Genomic DNA, 19,929 nt, shown 5'->3' with positions numbered 1-19,929 from the left:
TACAAAAGCTCCAGAAACTATTTTACAGTAATAAAAAACATTTCCTATGTCTTTGTGACATGATAGAACAGAACAGAGCAGTCACTCTTCTTAAAGGTAGTGTCTGGACATACTGATGTTTTCTGTGAAGAGACTTTGCACTAGAATGTTTAAAGTGATTCCATTTAGTTGAGTATAAAAGGTAAGCGAAATAGGAATGGATGGCTCACACCTGCAATCCTAGTTACTCAGGAAGCTAGATCTTAGGATCGTGGTTTAAAGCCACTGGGGATGGATAATGTATGAGACCCTTAAAAAGCCAAAAGTAGAGATGTGGCTGAAGTGGCAAGAAAGCTAAAGGACAGGGCCCAGTCCCTGAACAAAAGAAAAAGATAAGAAAAACAAAAAGAAAAGATAATCTGGAGTTAAGATGGAGCATTTCTGGAAAGACTTGAAAAAATCATATTAAGTGAAGTTACCCAGTCCCAAAGAAATTTAGATCCCATGGGTTCCCTTATTTGCAATAATTAGCATCCATAAAAGGATGAGCTGAAAGGCTCAAAAGCCATGTATAAATGACAATTTAAGTTGATGTTAAGTGAAATGAACCCCAAGATATGGACACAAGAGGTCCGTCTTTATCGTTAGTGTTTTAAATGTACCATCTGATTTTATTATTATTGTTGTTGTTGTTTCATTTGTATGTTCTTTCCCCTATGGCATATCCCCTGTTGTCACTGTACTCGATTTCGATATCCTGCATCCTGTATATACATATGTCTAATCTGGGGAGTGGAAGGGGAAAAAACAAAAGTCTGAAACAAGGACACAGGATGACCCATTGCAACAGAGATACCTACTGGACAGTATATTGGAAATGAACTGTAAAACTTTGGGCAGCAAGCGGGGAGGAGGGATAGGACTGTGGGAGCTGGGGGAGGAAAATAGGACAACAAGGAAGGGAAGGGGTGAGGATCATCATTGCCTTACTCGTGTAACTGTAACCCCTCCTTACAACATCTTCACAATAAAATAAAAATTAAAAAATAAAATAAAAAAAGATGGAGCATTTCAAATACTCCTTGGTCTTGTGCCTCATTTATATTACCAAACAAATATTGCTTCTTTATTTTAATGGAATATTGCTTCTTTATTTTAATGAAAGAATCTTGTCGCTTAGAAAACAACAACTGGCCGCTGAGTATAACCGGAAACAGGTTCTTCGACACTGCTTCGCAGAATGGCAGCACTGGCATGGTGCCCAGGTGGTGAAGAGGGAGTTGGCTCTTGCAAAGGAGGAAACTAGGAAGAAAATGGATGAGCTGCTAAAGGCAGCATCTCTAGGAAAACTCAGTACCAATGGGTTACCGGACATCCATCCACAGGAAGACGCAACAGCCATGGTGGGCTTGCAAGTAGGAAGTGGAGAGGTACATTGTTTTCCTTTGTTTAGTTTTCCTGTACTTTATAACCTGATATATGACAGCCGTGGTCAAATTGCCTGGTCTAGCTGTTAAACGGTTAGGATGTGACAGTGCACAAAGGTTAGCTTTCAAGGCAGTGTTTGTTTGTTTGTTTTCAACTGAATCTTCTTTTTATAATCACATATCCACCTGAAATAGTTTGGTATGAAGAGAGAATTTAAAACTACTAATAAAAGACTACTGTAGAAAGATACATAAAGCACTGTTTTCTTTTCAGAAATAGGAAACTTCCAAAACTTTTAATAATTCATGTACCAGCAAAGTTTGAGCAGTATATCTTGGGAGACAAAGCCTTATTACAAATATTCATAAGAATTATTACCAAGTTCTATGAAAGAATGCTATCCTTTACCCTACCAATATGTGTATAGCATTGTATCTGGGCCTGCGTACTTTCCTAAAATAGGTATTCCAATGAAATGCAAAAGCACATAAAGTACTGTTTATAACTGCTGAAGTCTTCATGTTTGATCTCCACATATTTCTAAATTAGTTTATGACTTACGATGGGAATTTGCTTTTTTTTATTTTCCTAGTCAAAAAAGTCATATGTACTAACTGTTGCAATTTGATAGAAGAAAATCACAGAGGAGAAAGAAAAATAATCCATAATTTCATCATCTGGAGTTAACCACTAATATCATGGAAGTATAACAAATCTAGTCTTTCTCTATGTTATGATGCTAGGGAGTTGAAGTCAGGGCCTTGAACTTGCCAGGAAAGTACTCTTAACTGTTAAGCCAAAACTCCAGCCTTTTTTTGTACTGATTTTTTTTTCCAGTATAGGCTGTGATCTTGTGATCCATCTCTTTTAGACCTCTTGTCATAGCTAGGATAATAGGAACACAGTACCATGTCTAGCTCTCCATTGAGAAAGGGCCTCTTCTACTTATTTTTGCCTGGAATGGTCTTAGCCATGATCATCCCAATCTCTGCCTCTAAAGTAGCTAGAATTACAGGTATGAGCCATGGTGTCTCCCTTGTTTTTTATTTCTTAATATGGAAGTAATTATTTTTCTAATTAAAAAAATTAAATATGAGAATCTTCATGTTATTAAACTATACTGTAGCCATAGTAGTTCTCCACTGAAAATGTAACTCAGAATTAGGCCTACAAAATAGGAAATTTCTAGGTATGGGGGCACCTGAGTTTTTTAATTTCTACAGTTGAACCTGAGTGCTACAGCTTCATGGACTACCATCTGTGTCATCATTTTGTAATGACTAGTGATATTTTATAATAAACTATAAGCAAGAATTGGTTTAACTCACCTACTGCTAGAATTTAAGGTATTTCTTTTTTGTTATTATTTTCAACAGTATTTCAGTAGGATTAGTTAAGTTTTTGTGTGTATCCATGATGCTTTTATTTAGGATGCTTTTAAAAATAGAATGCATGTTCAATTTTCCTCTGATTCTTGCTTCATTATTTGCATTTCCTTTATTACTAATGAAATTAAACATTTTTATATTTGATGTGTAAACATATGGATACATGTCATATAGAAAGATATAGAAATATACTAACTTGTCTAATTACATCCTTTGTACATTTTCCTTTTGGATTCATGTTCTTTTCTTATTCATAGGAGCTTTTTATATTTTAAGACTATTAATGCTTTAATTATTATATATGCTGCAATCCTTTTATTTCCCTTTTGTCCCTTTTTTGGTTATGGCATTTGATATTGGGCACAGTTGTTAATTTTTATAACATTATACCGTGAGCTTTTTCCTTCCTGATGTTCTTTCCTTGTTTACAAAGACAGTAATTTGCCTTTTTAAACAAGATAAGTTGGAGACAACCTTCTACACTCTGTTAAGTACTTAACTCAAATGTGCATTGGACACTAGAGGGTCCCAGCCTAGCTTTTTACCCTCATACTGCAAGCATGGAAACTGGTTTTAATTTAAGCTTAGTCTCTCAGTAAAGGGAGATCACAAGGATGCTATTGGGACTTAGGTAATGATATCTCAGTCCCTTCCCTTAGGCATTTTATGTACCTTTATGTCAGCCAGACAATTTTGACCCCATTAAGTCCTAGGATAGATTTTTATCTTAGAAATAACAGAATGGTACCTTTTCTGTATAAGGTTCCACTATTATTATTTTTAAGTGAAAAAGTCAGCAGAAAATATTTCTTACTGTGAAAAACAGAAAAAAGTACTGTGTGTATATTTAGACTAAAGGGGAAAAAATATGCTTCCAAATCTCAAATAAAAAACAAAAGAGTTTATCAAGAAAAGGTAATATTGTAAAAAAAAATAAAATAGAGGCTACATAGGTTCCTAAGTAAATGAAATCTTTTTTCAGAATGTGAACTATGAAAATTAATACCTTTAGTTAGATGCTCATTAATTTTGCCTTATAGGAATTCATATACAAAAACACACATGCCATAAAATGTTTGAAAATTAACAGTTAGCCCATACGTGATTTTCTCTAATTAGGCCAGGCTGTTCACTCCATTTCGATTGAGTACAATCTGTGCCATTAAGCTTTTCTTTCATTCTCTTATTTTTACTTTAGAAAGTTACCGTGATCCAAAAGAAACCTTGTTGCTGTACTCAAGGCTTTTTACATAGTCTTGCTGGGTTAATAACATGTCATTATGGTAAAGTTTAAAAGAGCCTAAAACATCTGCCCTGCTTGATACTATATTTCATAAGTGGGTGTTCCCCTGAATAAATGTCCACTGACATTTCTGAAATAAAAGGTTATTTTTAAAAGTCTTTTCCATTTCAGAGTTTCCACATGTCAAATCTCTCAACTGAGTTTATGGAAATTATGAGAAATGGTTTTTAGTACCTGCATATGACACCTTGTTCAAGCTAAAGCTTCTGATATTAAATAGCACCTAGTATTTTCCCTAGTATTCTGATACTAAATAGCTCCTAGTACTTTTCTCTTACTGCTAGCACAGGTAGTAGAAATAGCAGCTAGTCATTCCATAAGTCATGAAATTAAATCATTCTAGAGGAGATTTTTGTTGTTGTTGTTGGTACTGTCCCTCAGCTCTTCAGCTCAAGGGTAGAGTTCTGCCACTTGAGCCACAGTGCCACTTCTGGCTTTTTCTGCTTATGTGGTGCTGAGGAATCGAACCCAGGGCCTCATGCATGCAAGGCAAGCACTCTACCACTGAGCCACCTTCCCAGCCCAGGAGATAATTTTTGACATCATGTTGGCCAGGATAAGTTTTGCTAATTAAAATGCTATTTCCTTCCTTGCTGAATCAAGCGTGTAATCAAATTTGATACCTCAGTCTATTCAATGAAATTTTACACAATGAAGCTTCATTAAAAGTATTAAGCTAGGGCTGGGAAGGTGGCTCAGTGGTAGAGCACTTGCCTTGCATGCTCGAGGCCCTGGGTTTGATTCCTCAGCACCACAAACAAAAAGAAAAAAGCCGGAAGTGGCGCTGTGGCTCAAGTGGTAGAGCGCTAGTCTTGAGCTGAAGAGCTGAGGGACAGTGCCCAAGCCCAGAGTTCAGGCCCCATGACCGGAAAAAAAAAAGTATTAAGCTATGTGCCTTTGCAAAATATTTAGAGGTATTTGCCTCATAATCCTTCCTCACACTTCCTATATATAGTTCAAGAATTGCTAGTAACTAGATTTAAGCCAGGCTTTGATGCTGAAATGAATAAATCTTCTGTACAGTATCAAAAGGCTTTAAAGAACAGAGCTTCTGGTGCTGGAGGCAAGACTCAGTTGATAAAGCACTTGACTTTAAAGCATAGGACTTGAACTCATACCTACCACTTTCATTCATAAATGAACTCATACCTGCCACTTTCATTCATTGATGAATGAAAGTGGCAGGTATGAGTTCAAGTCCTGGTTTCAGGCCTTAAAAAACAACAACAGAGCTTCTGTTGATTTGTGTTTCAAGCATTCTTCAGAAAGAATAAATCCTTTGGTACAAAATTTTCAAATTTCTTCAAAATTCAATCAATTCTTGCACATTAAAATATCTATAATATGTATCTGAAGTAATATGACCTAATTCATAAATTAACTGTCCAGACTAGATAGTCATAAGAGAACTTTGATCAATGGTAGGTGTCTTGGCCCAAGCCAGTTATTCTCACAGCTATAGCCATTTTTACACCCACTGCTAATGAGCATTCTAGGGGTGACTCACAGAGCCACAGCCAGCGGCCTCTGAGATATCCAATCCGGTAGCACAGTGCAACTAGCTAGAGTGCAGGCAGTTATGCCATTGAACCAGACAATGCTGACTAGACAAATGTCTACTCAGTCCTCTTAATTACTTGAGTTATAAAGTGTTCTTTCTCTCTCAGGTCTTTGCTGGATCCCCTTTGTGGGAAAAGCCACCTTCTGGAACCAATGGATCTGTGTTGCACCCTCCCTTAGGAAGAACCACAAAGGATAATTTGCAGGATCCCTTTCAGAATGTCCTTGAGAATACCCTGGATATTCAGCAGCACAAGACCCTAGATGTTGAGATCCCTCAGCATCCTGGTGGTGATGAGAAACTTGGAACCAGAAGCCAGGGAGGAGAACCTGTTTGTGTGGAGCATTTCCGCAGCCGCCATGTCTACCAGCAGCAGCTAATTGAGAAACAAAAGAAGAAACTTCAGGAGCAGCAGAAAACCATTCTGGAGCTGAAGGAAAGCCAGCGGCTGGCAGAGGCTCGGTGGGCAGCTGAGCGAGGCGCAGCAGTCACGGATGCACAGAGCCGCCTTCTGTCAAATCCCAGAGTAGCAGAGGCACCCAAGGGAACCTGCCAAAAGCTTTTGAAGTATGTCTGTTGTGGCAAATCACTCTTTGGATATATTTTGTGGGTTTCTTTCCTTGGAAATAAAGAGGCTCCTGAACTTCTTTGCCCTGCTTCCTAACTCTATGATCTGAAACTAAGATGCCTCAGAAGTTATGATTTGTTTATAGCAAGGGTAAATAGATATGGGAAGCAAGTGACTGCCTGTAAAGAGCCAGTTACACAATTGGCATTTGGGTTGCATCTATTTGGGCTGTCACTATCCAGTAGAAGATGAAAAAAAAAAAACCCTGCTTTCATTAGATTTCTGATTATTTTCAGTGCTGAGAAGCCAAGAAAGCCAACTCCCGATCCACATGGAGTAGCCTGACATGGTTCATCTAGCCTGAGATTTTAGTTCATTTGGATGAACCTAAACTTTTTTTTGATTCTGCAATGAGTCCAAATTTCTCAAAAGTTATTTAAGATGGTTTCAGAGGTGCTTGAGATGAACACACAAAATAGGACAAGTGGTAGGATAAGAAATGGTGATTGATTAGAAACACTAGGACACTAGAGCACCTGATGCCCATTGTAGACTGAAGCATCACATGACCTTTCCATACTTCATTACACCAGTGTATAACTCAGGTATAATAATACATAGTTATCTCAGCAAGGAAGGATTAACAAACGTTCTTAAATGCTTGAATTCCTCAGGTAAAGGCTTTGAAAGATAATAATTGTTCATCTAAAATTTTTTTCTCCCCCTTCTTTTCTTCCAGTTCATCTGTTACCTCTTCTAGGACTGAAGATTCTAGAAATAATTTACGAAATTCTCTTTCTGGACCTCCAAAAAACACAAAGCAGGCAACAGCACCCCATCCTATACTAAAAGGCACGACTTTCTTGATGGTAGCTTTGAATGGTGGTTGTCTTCTCTCCTAGCATAGAATACGTCTGGGACTGAATCCTGGCAGTTTGTAGGTTTTTGAGATTTAGCAGAACTTGATCAGGCTCTGAGATGAGTAGACATGGGAGAAACAGAATGGCCAGAGAGCTCTGCTAAAAAAGAATACACAAACAATACAAATGAGCACACAGAATAGTTAAAGCTAAACATTGGTAAAGATCACCCATCAATATTCTTTTTTGTTAATGTTTAAATGTTGATCAGCTCAAATCAATCCAGGTTATTTTATCATTTTTATATTTTTAATATAAAATTTTATATTTTTAATATAAAATATTTAAGGGGGTGGGGTCATTGTTACATCTCCAGACATGTTTACACTCTATTCCAAGTAGTCTCACCCCCTCTATCACACTCCCTGCCCCTTCCTCCAAAAGATAGCATCTCCAAGTTTCCTTGTTCTGTCTTCACAGTATTGCAAATGATTAGTTTTGACAGTACTCAACCTTCTTTATGCTTGCTGCTAGCCCACTCCCCTCCCACTAGTACCTATATTATTTCCTTTTACAATGAGCTATACCTACATAGTGAGATTTTAATAATGAAATCTACAAGTGAGATATTTTCATTTGGTAACATGTTAATGCACATAGAAACCATGATTTTTAACATGGAACAATCGATGTAAGGGGCATTCCTTAGAGCCTACCTAGTGAGTCTGTTAATACTTAGTGCATGTTTGCAAATGGTGGCTGGCACTTTGTACTGTGGTTTGTAAATTGGACTGTCTGCCTGTGGTAAGATTACTGACCTCACAAGAAGTAATGACATCCTAAGGACACTGAGCCTGCAATCTGCTCTTGTCCACGAAGAGAACGGCGATTTGCATCCACTCTGCTCGGGCAGCAGCTTATGCTGCCTTTGCCTACTGCTAGTGCTGACCAGGAAATGCCCAGTTTGGTGCAATAAGTTTTTTTAAATTATTGTTTGACCTAGGAGTTAGCTCGTTTAGAATCCCGGTCTTATTTTTCAAGTAGCTTTTAATGATTTTTATCTAGAAAAGATGGAGAAAGGGCATCTTGCTGAGGCGCTGCTTCTCTGGGCTCTCATACTTTAATCCTCTAGTCTATTTCGGCCTCCTTAAGGACAGTCTCACTCCCACCATCTGTGGCACCACCACAGGCACTTAATATCTGTGAGAAATAGCACAGTGAGGCTTTTGTTTTTTAATTCTTAAAACTTAGGCTTAAAATCTCTTCTCTGTAACATGGCCCAAGGAACTGAAAGAAACTCTTGGCTGGCTTAGGTGAGCAGAACTTGATCCTTTTCCTACCCATGCCCCTCCTTTCTATAAAAGCTCTGACTGATTACAGAGTCATATTATCAGACCATCTTGCGCATTTGTTTCATTTGGATCGATATTTAATAGACTGTCAAGAACAGGAGTCTGACACTCAAATTTGTTCCAATGCCAGTTCTCAAATGCCTGGTAGACTTCCATTTCCTGCCCATCTGGATAGCCAGGTCTTAAAGCTCGATTAAAATGTATTCATCATGACCCCAAACTTTAGTTTGTTCTTGCATATACAGATGCATAGACAGTAACTTGAGAAAAAACAATGGGCTCATTTAAAATGGGATTTAAGGAATATTTTGAGTCTCAAAATCTCTTTTACATGTGACTAAATTTTTTACCAGGGGTATAATTAAATTACAGTTTTAGTTTCTGAGTTTTATTCACTTCAAGGCCTATCACTAGGCACATTATCTTATTTAAACCATTATTTACATTATTCTAAAGTAAATGCAAATAAACAAAAACATAATCTATAACTTGCTCATCATTGCTGAGGATGGCGAAATAGCTTGGATGAGGTCACAGGTCTTAACCTGCAGAGTGTATATAATTTCCATATATTTAATTTTCTTCTGAGATAGTGAACACTCAATTTACAAGAAAACTCAAATGCTACCCCTAAATGCTACTGTGACATGGAAAGTTTCTCTTGCAATGTTCCTCATATTTTTGTCTATTAAAATTATGTTACTATTTTCTAGCCATGGAAGAGAGAGCAGTTCAACGTGCTGAACGTAGGAGGATCTTGGCAGAAAGGAAGAAAAAACAAGATGAAGAGAAATTGGTAATAAAATTCAAAATGCAAACTGAGGCAAGAAAAATGCATTGTCTGGAACTTAAAAAATGAAACTTAGCTTGTTCAACCTCTTGTGGCAACAGAGTTAAACCAACTTTGAAGTGACTTTTGGCCTATTTAGCTGAATTGTGTGTCAGTTTGAGGAAAATAGGGATCATTAGCATTGCAGAAAGGAAACTGGAAGATTCACACATGACCAAGGATACTGTTGTTGGTAGATGTTTATTTTACTTTTTGCCATCACTCATTCAACTTACTTGAATGAGTTAGCTCTCTACTACCTCAGCCATGCCTCCAGCCTGGCTTTTAGCTGGAGCCAGCTTTTATACCAGCCATTAAGTGAACAAGCCAAGCAAAATGTAAGACTCTGCATTCAAACCCTACTACTGGCACAAATAATTTTGCAGTGAGAGATTACTGGTCTTCATTCACAGACTCACCTCAAATAGAAAAAAATTACATTTTCTTTAAGTAGTGTACAAAAGGGTTACCATTCAGCAAATCAGTTTATAAGTATAATGCATCAAATTTATGTCATCCCTTTGGGAGAATTTAAGTTACACAATTTCCATTGGTTGGGTTTTCTACTTTTAACCACAAAGTATAGATTTATTCCAGAGACAAAGCAGGTGATTTGGTTGGTGCTTGACCTACCTCAACACAGAAGATCTTTTTCCTATGCAAATGGAGGGTTCTGATTTTTCTGCATTACTGTCTCTGATCAGGCTCAGTTAAAGGCCCAAGAGGAAGAACGCCAGAAGAGGGAGGCGGAAGAGAAAGAAGCTCAACTTGAGAGAAAACGAGAAGAGAAGAGACTAATGAAAATGGTCAGTAGTCTTCAGCCAGTCACCTGTCTGTGAGGGCTGTGGCCCCATCCTCACCAGACAATGGTCGAGCCCTCCATATGTCAGCCTGTAAGGGACATTTCAGATTCAAATCATAACAAGGGCTGTAGTCGCTTTGGAATTTATTTTGCATATGGCATGAGGTATGTGAAATTCATTTTTTTGTGTAGACAGCTAATATTCTTTAAAAATGACTTTTCTGTTTGTTTGTTTGTTTTGTTTTTTGGGTCCGGTCGTGGGGCCTGAACTCTGGGCCTGGACGCTGTCCCTCAGCGCTTCAGCTCAAGGCTAGCACTCTACCACTTGAGCCACAGCACCACTTCCGGCTTTTTCTTTTTGCTTATGTGGTGCTGAGGAATCGAACCTAGGGCCTCAGGCATGCAAGGCAAGCGCTCTACCACTGAGCCACCTTCCCAGCCCTAAAAATGACTTTTCTGTATTGAATTATTTTTACATACTTCTCACATATAGGTAGTCAAGGAGTTAGGGTTTAGCATGAACTTTGGGGAAACACATTTAGCTGTAACAGTACAAGAGTCTTACCTCAGCTGCCTTCAAGATTTTCTCTGGTTTTCAGTTTTTGAATATGGTGTACCTAGGTGTGGTTTGTAGGTTCATTGGCTTGTTTACCTTGTATAATAGACTGAACCTTCTTGGAGATGCAGTAAGTTTGCCTTATCATTATTATTATTATTATTATTATTTTATCAGTTGTGGGGCTTGAACTCTGGGCTTGGGCGCTATCCCTTTGCTCTTCAAGTCAAGGTGAGCTCTCTACCGCTTGAGCCACAGTGCCACTTCCGGTTTTCTAGTGTTTTTTACTGGAGATAAGAGTCTCACAGACTTTCCTGCCCGGGCAGGCTTTAAACCACCATCCTCAGATCTCAGCCTCCTGAGTAGCTAGGATTACAGGCGTGAACCACTGGCGCCCGGCAAATTTGCCTTACTCACAGATTGACTGCATGTGGTTTTGACCAAGCAGAGTTAAAAAAATAAATGTAAAAAAGAAATTTCAAAGCCAAACCTTTTTAATTCCCAGGTGCAGATTCCACAGCTCAGTGGATGTGTAAAAGCGTTGTCAGTCCCACATTATCTTCAGCTGTGTTTAAACTCATTCAAAGCTTTTTCCTCAGTAGTGACCTACTTGGAACCATATATACACACTGAGGATACCAAGGGTCAACTTATGGCTATGTGTTTTGTTACTAATTTTGAAATATCTTTACCTACTATTTGTTCATATATTTTCACCTGTCATTCACATTCTCTTGAGTTTCCAGTCATGCTGGTGTTAAATTATTTCCTACTGCTCCCCTAAATCTCAGATAGACTGTTGTATTTCTTTCATTTCTTTTACTTTAAAACTAACATAATGTCCATTGTACTACTTCCAGGTTACTTTATTCTTTTTTTAGCTGCTTCATCTAGTGATAAGTACAATAAAAACCCTCTTCATTTTTATTAATATGTGCTTTTGATTTCTAGCCTTTTTTTTTTTCTGTTGGTCATGGAGCTTGAACTCAGGGCTTGGGTGCTGTCCATGAACTTTTGTGCTGGAAGCTAGTGCTCTACCATTTTGAGCCACAGCTCCACTTCCAATTTGGTGATGATTAATTGGATATAAGAGTTTCATGAGGGACTGGGAAGGTGGCTCAGTGGTAGAGTGCTTGCCTGGCATGCATGAGGCCCTGGGTTCAATTCCTCAGCACCACATAAGCAAAAAAAGAAAAAAGCCGCAAGTGGCACTATGGCTCTCAAGTGGTAGAGAACTAGCCTTGAGCTGAAGAGCTGAGGGACAGTGCCCAGGCCCAGAGTTCAGGCCCCACAACCGGACCCAAAAAAAAAGAGTTTCATGAACTTTCCTGCCCAGGCTTGGCTTCAAACCACAATCCTCAGATCTGAACCTCCTGAATAGGTAGGATTACAGGTGCGAGCCACCAGTGCCTGGCTGGTTTCTAGCATTTTTATTTTGAATCTTATGAGTTTTTCTGTCTCTGCTAAAAAATTACATATTTGATGCTGAATGCTAGAGCCTGTGACATTATTGTCATACATTATGTAAAATTCTCTGATAATTCCAACAACTCTATGTCATGTTCTGATGTCTTGTTCTCTGTCACATTCTGATGATTGCTTATCTTTTCAGAGTGTTTATTTCTTGTCTTTTGGTAGGTTATATCTGTTTTTTGTTGAAAGCCATTTTGCTTAGGACAGTTAGAAACTACAGTAAGTAGACCATTAGTGTGGAAATTTGTGTCAATCTAGCCAGGAACGTGGCTTTGTTTAGAGCTTATTGTTGCTATAGTTACTACTATTGAGGTCTGTTATCGCTATAAACACCAGAGACTTCACTTTCTTCTAGGTAACTTTGTTTCTATCTCCTTTTAGTTTTGGGTTTTCCCTTAATGCTGTTCCCCAGAGAGACTCTGTCTCTTACAATTCTGACACTGTAATCCACAGTTGTTACTGGGGTTCATACAAGTGTGGTGATGGGTTCTAAATGAGGGAAGCATTCTGTGGTCTGATTACATTTCATTTTTTGCAGGGTATAGCAGTGGCCACTCAGCAGAATTTCTGTTCCTACTCTCTGAGCAGAGCTTTTTTTTTTTTTTTCTATATTCTGATTTTTTTTCTTTCAGCTGCAGTGAGTACCACCACTCTTTGATGTTTAAAAAAAAACAAACCTCAACCCTTAGGTGAAATATGGGGGCTCTTACCTGGCAGAGTTTCCTATGTGCCCCCCCCCATTTCAGGGTTGTAACCCCAGTGCAGACAGAGCCTTCCGTCTCTTAAGGGAGAATGATCTAGCAGTTGCTGCTATTCCTTTCTCTGAGCCAGAAGATTCTAGAAAATTCCTCTCAATTCTCCTTGTTGTTTTTTGTGTGAGTCAGGTAGGGTTCCTGTAGGAAAAGCATGCAAGAGTGGGAACTTCCTCCGTGGCTGATCCTTCAGAGCCTCTCCCTGCTACTAAGAGCCTCCTCAAAACAGCCTCGTATCTCATCCTCACAGCAAACTGGGGGTTGCAGCTACTACTGTAAACATTTTATGGACAAGAAAACAGAAAATGCGGTGACACTAATGAAATTCAACCAATTAAGGAATCCTGAACTGAGGAGAGAAATACATGTTTGAAGAAACTACTGTGTTCAGAATACAAAATTCTGACTCAAGCAGAACTCTTGATTTTATATTTTTCCAAAGAAGTAGAGTTTTTAGAAGTATTTTCCTTCACAATCCTTCCAAAATTGGTTTTCCTTTCAGAGCCTGGAATACTCACCATAGGTACTAAATTCTGGGAGGATAGTTATACGTAACCTAAGTGTGCATGAGATCAAGTTCTTATCCAAAAGGATAAAACTTTGGTTATCTAAGCCTTTGGTCAGGGTTTGATTTTCGTTGGTAAGTTCATTCATATTTCAGTGGATACAGAAATTGTTCATTTCTTTGCTTTTCTCATTTAGCCATCACCTTCTTCTTCCTACTCCTTGAGGTGTTTTCTTTTTTTTCTATTCACCCAATCAACAAGTTTCTTGGGTGCCTAGATGAAGATTACAAAGATAATTTTGGCTTCATGTTTAGAGAATGCAGATGTTTCATTTTCAAGAACTTGTATAGAAATAAGTAGTTGGCATTGAAAAATGAATTATTTTCCCTGTGTTTTCTCTTTCCCATGAGTTCTCTTTCATTCTTTTTTTTTTTTTTTGCCAGTCCTGGGACTTAATCTCAGAGCCTCGGCACTGTCTCTGAGCTTCATTTGCTCAAGGCTAGCACTCTACTACTTGAAGCAAAGCACCACTTCTGGCATTTTCTGTTTATGTGGTATTGAGGAATCCAACCCAGGGCTTCATGCATTCTACCACTAAGTCACATTCCCAGCCCCCTCTCACTCTTTCTTGCAGAAGTTTTAAGCATTCTAGCTAGCTTGTCAAAACCAGCCAATTCACTACTGTTCTTATTTATTTCTTGCCTCTGAACTTACTGTTCCTGTTCATTAAAGGCTACAGTATTGAGGATATTCATCTAGACATTTAATGATGTTCACAGAGAGAAAAGAGAGAGCTAGCTGGCTTGATGATAGGTAGGTAGATAGGTAGGTAGGTAGGTAGGTAGACAGACAGACAGACAGTCAGAGACAGACAGGCAGGCAGGCAGGCAGGCAGGCAGGCAGACAGACAGACAGATAGCTGTATTTCTAAGTTTTCTATAATTATGAAAAAATATTCCTGATTGTTGTCTTCACTAGATAGTTCACTTTTTAGTCAATTAAGAGATATATCATTTCTATGACCAGTACTGAATAAACCCAAGGATTTACATACACATGATTCTTTTGAAATGTCACATTTGTGCATTCAAATAGTAGGGCAAACAGGAAAGGCAAATCAGAGCATTATGTTGACCAATCTGATGTTATTAAATTGATCACACAAAAAGGTTTTGAAAGGCTATATGAGGATGAAAATCTGGGGACACCTGTAAATCGGAACTTGTGTCCAGATACAATGGTTTCTCAAGGCATCTTGGAACTTCCTTGAGCTTCATCTCCACAGAGGATTGAGACACCAAAGGTCTAGTAACGGCTGTTCCAAGATTCTGAAGGGACTTTCTACTGTCCAAAGTGGGAAGTGGAGCCCTCAGCGCATCTCTCTTTTCCACCTAAGACATTTGTAGTTCGTCTCCTCATGAACTTTCCATCTGGTTCAATTATGTTTCTTATTAATCTTTGAAATTTTACTCAGCTTATACTACTTACAGGAAAGCTTTTCTTTTTCAGAGCCTCTTCCAGTCACCCGTCTGAGCCCTAATGTTCTGGTAATCTTGAGATTAGACCTGATTCTTTTTTTTTTTTTTTTTGTCAGTCGTGGGGCTTGAACTCTGGGCTTGGGAGCTGTCCCTCAGCTCTTCAGCTCAAGGTGAGCACTTTACCACTTGAGCTACAGTGCCACTTCCCGTTTTCTGGTGGTTTATTGGAGATAGGAGTCTCACGGTCTCTCCTGCCCGGGCTGGCTTTGAACCGCGATTCTCAGATCTCAGCCTCCTGAGTAGCTAGGATTACAGGCGTGAGCCACCAGCGCCCGGCTAGACCTGATTCTTGTAGGGCTCAAAACCAGCCTTTCTTGATCTTCTTAGAAGAATCCATGTTCTAATGTTCCTGAGTGAGCTCTTTAAACATGGTTTCATAGTTACATGTTCAAATGAAATTCATTAGCTTTTTTGATCATGACATTTTTGCTTGATTATTTTTCCAGAAAGAACTAGAGAAACAGAAGAGAATTAAGAGGAATCAAGAATTGGAAGCAGTGGCTAAAGAACATTATAAAATAGTTTTGCTAAGAAATAAAGGTCTAGAGCCTTGGAAGAGATTGAGAATGCGAAGCCAGCAAAACCTTCAGGTGCACTCTTGTACTGTTCTCCCCTTCCCAAGTTAGAAAATGGATTTTTCTCAGCAATATGAACTCCTAAACAGGCTTTGGGGACAAGGATTTTGGTGATTTAAAACCTAGAAAGATAAATGTTTTGAGTATATGAATATTTCTGTTTTGGATAAGAATTTATTTTTTGTCTTCAAAAGACTTTTGTAAAACCTAAATTTGTTAGTACTAGGGGGTCTTTTTAGGTAAGTGAATAGAGCAATAGAATTTTAAATGTTTTGAGACACAGAAAACACTATAAAGTCTAGTAGTCAGGTTTCTGTTGAAATGAAGTTGCATAACAGACAACCTCCAAATACCAAGTTCAAATATTTATTTCACACTCACATGTCTAGTCCAGTTATAAACTGGGTTTATATTGTTGTATTCTAGTTCCAGCAGCTACTCAGAGCTAACTCACCTAACAGTTGTTAAATGGACAAAAGATTTTAGAAACCCATATGAATCTTCCACTCATATATGTTATTGGACAATGCAAATCACTGGACCAAGCTCAGAGCACTGAGGTAGGAAAGAGGTTCCATCTTCTACTCCATTGAGAGGTGCTGCAAAAGTACATTGCAAAGAACATAAATATATAATTATGTTGAAGAGAATAGCAATCCACTCTACTACACAGAGATGAAAACAAATACTTAACAAAATACTTATCCAGCACACCGACCAGGACATTCAAGTAAATGATGAAGAAGTTCAAAGTGGATGAATGTGTTTTGGTTTCCTGATTGGGTATGTCACAGAATACCTCCATGGTGGTCATGCTGGCAGATAATTATGACGATCAAGAGATTTTTCTTGAATCCCGCACATTCACAGTCCTAGATGACTAGATAAGTCTTAGGAAAATAGGTGGGTGCCTGGAAAGTACTAAATGAAGAGGGTTTTCCCCTGATTCTTGAAAAACATGTTACTTTAAAAACGTAGCATAGATCTGAAAGTCTGAGTTGTGTATTTATTTTGATAGCATTCTACTGAGCCTTTTTAAGTTGTCGGGACAGTAAATTATTCATGTTATTTTCTATCAGTGGTTTGTGGTTTATTGATAAAATCTACATTTCAATGATGGTGACAGTTCTTTCTACAAACCCAATTGAAAATATTGGCATTTCCTCAATTAAACAGTGGTTAAGTACATAATAAAGAGTAGTCTGTTATGGAGTTACTGTCCAGTTTCCAAGAGAGCAAACCAAGAATGTTGCCAGCTACTCACTCCAAAACTCGGAGGAAGGGAGTGATGGCTTTGGAGGTTGTTTATTCCATCTCCATTACAAGCCAGTCACTGCGGTCTTCAGGCAGTCAGCCTTGAAAGGTGTGTGGTGATGTGAGTCTGTAACCCTCCAGAGCATTGGGTCCTTAGCCAAAACTTTAGGACATAGCTTGTATCTACCTTAGGACTATTCTTGTCTAGTAATTACCTAATTGTAGACGAGTGTCATTTGCCAAACGCATGCATAATTCCTTCAGTGATTTCATATATAATAAATATACTGCTCTTTTGATGGGAAAAAAACATGTCCAGGTGGCAGAAGAACATCACTGTTTGGCTCTGCAGAGGAAATGCCTACTGACCTGGTTCTGGTATAGTCAGGAAAGCCAGGCGAAGAAGATGACCCAGGCTGATGAGTTTTATTTCCAGCTGTTGCTCAGGAGAGTCATCAGGAGCTGGCTACAGGTATGGCCACAGGACAGAGCCCTTAACATTCACTCCACTGCTCAGTCTTCCAGAAGAAAACTAAATGGGCTCATGAATTCGTGGTCATTATGCTTTTTGAAGTCAAATGGATTTAAATGTGTCAAATCCATTTCTGTTAGCAAAAAAGTGCACGTCTCTTTCACATCAAGTGTATGTATACAAACTATAATGTGCCCTTATGTCAAGTTGTTTTTATAACGACTTCTTGTTTATGTTTCATAGTACTCATGTAATTAGAAACCTACCCCTTCAGTCTTATTCCTGGTCTCTTCCTCTGGCTCTGTTATTTTTCTCATAACATTACACAGAATATTATGTTGGCTACCGTGTTGGCTTCTTTGTGTCTCTGGTGTTCTTCATTCCTTTCTTTTGTGTGTTTCTGTTTTAGTCTTCTCTTATTTGGGCTGTTTATTTTCTCTAACCTTTTGTCTTCTAATAGTATTTTTCTCATTTATATTCTGGTCTTTATCCCCAGTATGTCACTGAGCTGGAGGACGAAATAAGAAAACTTAGTGTGAATTTCCTCCTGAGGAAGATTTTCAGGGCCTGGTTTACGATGGTGAGGGAAGCGAAGATCGATTCCCAGAACAAGCATGAGACTGCAGTAGCGCATTATGACAGGTAAGGTTTTGTTCTCGAAGGAAACACACGGACTTCCCAAATGCTCTGCAATATATTCTCCTTTTGGGATGTGTCTAAAAAGATGAGGTCAGGGTAGGAGAGCAAGGCCTCACAAGGCAGGGCAGGAGCGCCAGCATCCCCACCCACCACTTGGCTGAGAGCAACAAAGAAAACACCCTGGGGATTCCAGGGTCCCATTTGCAAATTGATGAGGAAGAAGCCTTGCTTCTCCATTTCACAGGGACTGTGGCAAGAGCTTGGAACTCATGAGCAAGAGTGCTATAGTCTTCACTATCATGCAGTTCTGTTTTACCATTTATTGTGAAACATAATGCAAATACCGAAAAGCACATTGCCATTATAAATATAGTTTAGTGAATTCCTGTGAAGAAGATACCTGAGGTCATGGGGTAGAATTTGACTGACCCCGAGTTCCAACCCCAAGTTCCTCCTCCAGGTAAACTGCTCCCGACTTGTGCCTTGAACATTTCTTTGCCTTTCTTTTCACTTTTCCTTCCTATGCATGCAGCCTTCAGTGCTGACATTTAGTTTGGCCGTGTTTTGAATATGATTTGTACTGAAACATACTGTATATTAATATTATATCTTATTTAACCCAAGCTCTTTGGGATATAAGTTGTCCACATAAACAAGGATATTTGGGTTTTTTTTTCTAGTAAATAGTTTGAATGGAAGTGTTCTGAATGTCATTGTATTCTTCCTTTAAACACATAACACATAATCAATACTTTTTTTTTTCTTTTTGGCAATGTGGCATTGTTTCTTATTCACTCCCACAAGTTAATTTGGGTGTCATTAGCGATACATTCAGGTTCTGAGATGTCAGCACTATTGTGCTGTGTAGAAGCACCCCTTTTCTCGTTCCCTTTATATTCATTTTAATTGCTTTGTTTCCATTTCTGTGTGTGCTATGTGTATGCGTTTGCATATATATATGCATTCTTGGTCTTTGAAATCATTTTCTTACTTTGTTACCTTAGGATGCTCACTCCTAACAAAAACTGCTCATCCTTGTTTAATTTTCAAGTACTAGAAATCAGTGGGCTGAGAACAGATAAACAAGTTGATTATAATTTTGTTGGAATTAAAATAAATATTCAGTAAGTGAGGACTTGCCACTGAATAAAATGCTTCACCTTTAGAGTACAAAGGCTAAGACTCAATATCCACATGACCCTGAACAAATCATCATTTTGAAACCTCCCTGTTCTTCTCCTAAAGAGTGAAGATAACAGCGGAACCTGTCTTTGGGGTTGTTGTGGAACATGACCAAAGTGAATGAATGAACTGTGTGGCCCATCAGAATAGCTACCACATTTTGAATTTAGTCACTGTGAATGTATCACTGTTAAGCATCCTTCTTACCTGTCTTTGTTTTGTGTCTCTGCCATTGTACCCAGGCTGAGATTCACTTGGGGCTTTCACACAAATCATGTCATCTGACCACAGTCACCAGGGATGGGGCAGATGCCATGATTTCTAGTTTCAGGGAAAGAAACAAGATGTCGGCAGGTAGGTCAATTACCTCGTGTACAGGTAACTCATGCCAACTCCTGGACTCCATCCCAGGTTTTCTCACTCCAAATCATCCTCCTCTTCCTATATCAGTTAATTTTCCTAATTCACCATCTTTTATAATCTATTAAAACCTAGTAGCCAGACAATAGCATCACTAAGAAATAAATTCTCAGCCAGGATCTACTTTATAAAAAACATTTCTATGAGTTTATCTCTTTCCACTCAGTCCCTTGCTCATGTATTCCTGCCCTTAGGCCACCTATTCTGTTCCTCAGACACTCAAAGCTCCCTTCAGCTTCAGGGTATTTGCCTGGCCTGATCCTTTACCTTCCAATTCTATTATATGTCACCTACCTACCTGACCAGCCCACTTCTATCACAGTCTACCCCTCCACTTTTCCTATTTCAGTAGAATAGAAGGGCCCAAAAGTAGAAGCTGGAAGAATGGAATGTGACTAGCAGAAAGAAGATATGACTAGCAGGCAAGAATTCCACAGGGGCAAGCACTGGGCATGAGCCTTGAGAGTAAAACTAGAGGTTGCAAATGGTAGA

The 19,929-nt window shown here is 38.7% G+C and overlaps 1 protein-coding gene across 2 annotated transcripts in view; it reads left to right on the top strand.

Moving 5' to 3' along the window:
• Kiaa1407 (KIAA1407 ortholog) overlaps nucleotides 1-19,929 on the top strand; it is a 69,404-nt gene that overhangs the window by 42,874 nt on the left and 6,601 nt on the right. For both annotated transcript variants that reach the window (XR_001175539.1, XM_013028591.1), the window contains exons 9-16: nucleotides 1,160-1,409; nucleotides 5,766-6,226; nucleotides 6,967-7,079; nucleotides 9,153-9,235; nucleotides 9,973-10,074; nucleotides 15,342-15,485; nucleotides 17,044-17,196; nucleotides 17,693-17,838. Coding sequence is in view for 1 of the 2 variants with exons in the window: in XM_013028591.1 (XP_012884045.1) it covers nucleotides 1,160-1,409; nucleotides 5,766-6,226; nucleotides 6,967-7,079; nucleotides 9,153-9,235; nucleotides 9,973-10,074; nucleotides 15,342-15,485; nucleotides 17,044-17,196; nucleotides 17,693-17,838 (1,452 nt within the window). In the remaining variant the exon portion in view is untranslated. The remainder of the gene's footprint in view (nucleotides 1-1,159; nucleotides 1,410-5,765; nucleotides 6,227-6,966; nucleotides 7,080-9,152; nucleotides 9,236-9,972; nucleotides 10,075-15,341; nucleotides 15,486-17,043; nucleotides 17,197-17,692; nucleotides 17,839-19,929) is intronic.

The sequence above is a fragment of the Dipodomys ordii genome, unplaced genomic scaffold (assembly GCF_000151885.1).
Source record: "Dipodomys ordii isolate 6190 unplaced genomic scaffold, Dord_2.0 Scaffold111, whole genome shotgun sequence".
NCBI lineage: Eukaryota > Metazoa > Chordata > Mammalia > Rodentia > Heteromyidae > Dipodomys > Dipodomys ordii.
Note: the sequence above shows the minus strand (reverse complement) of the source record. Positions and strands in the feature narration are given on the sequence as shown.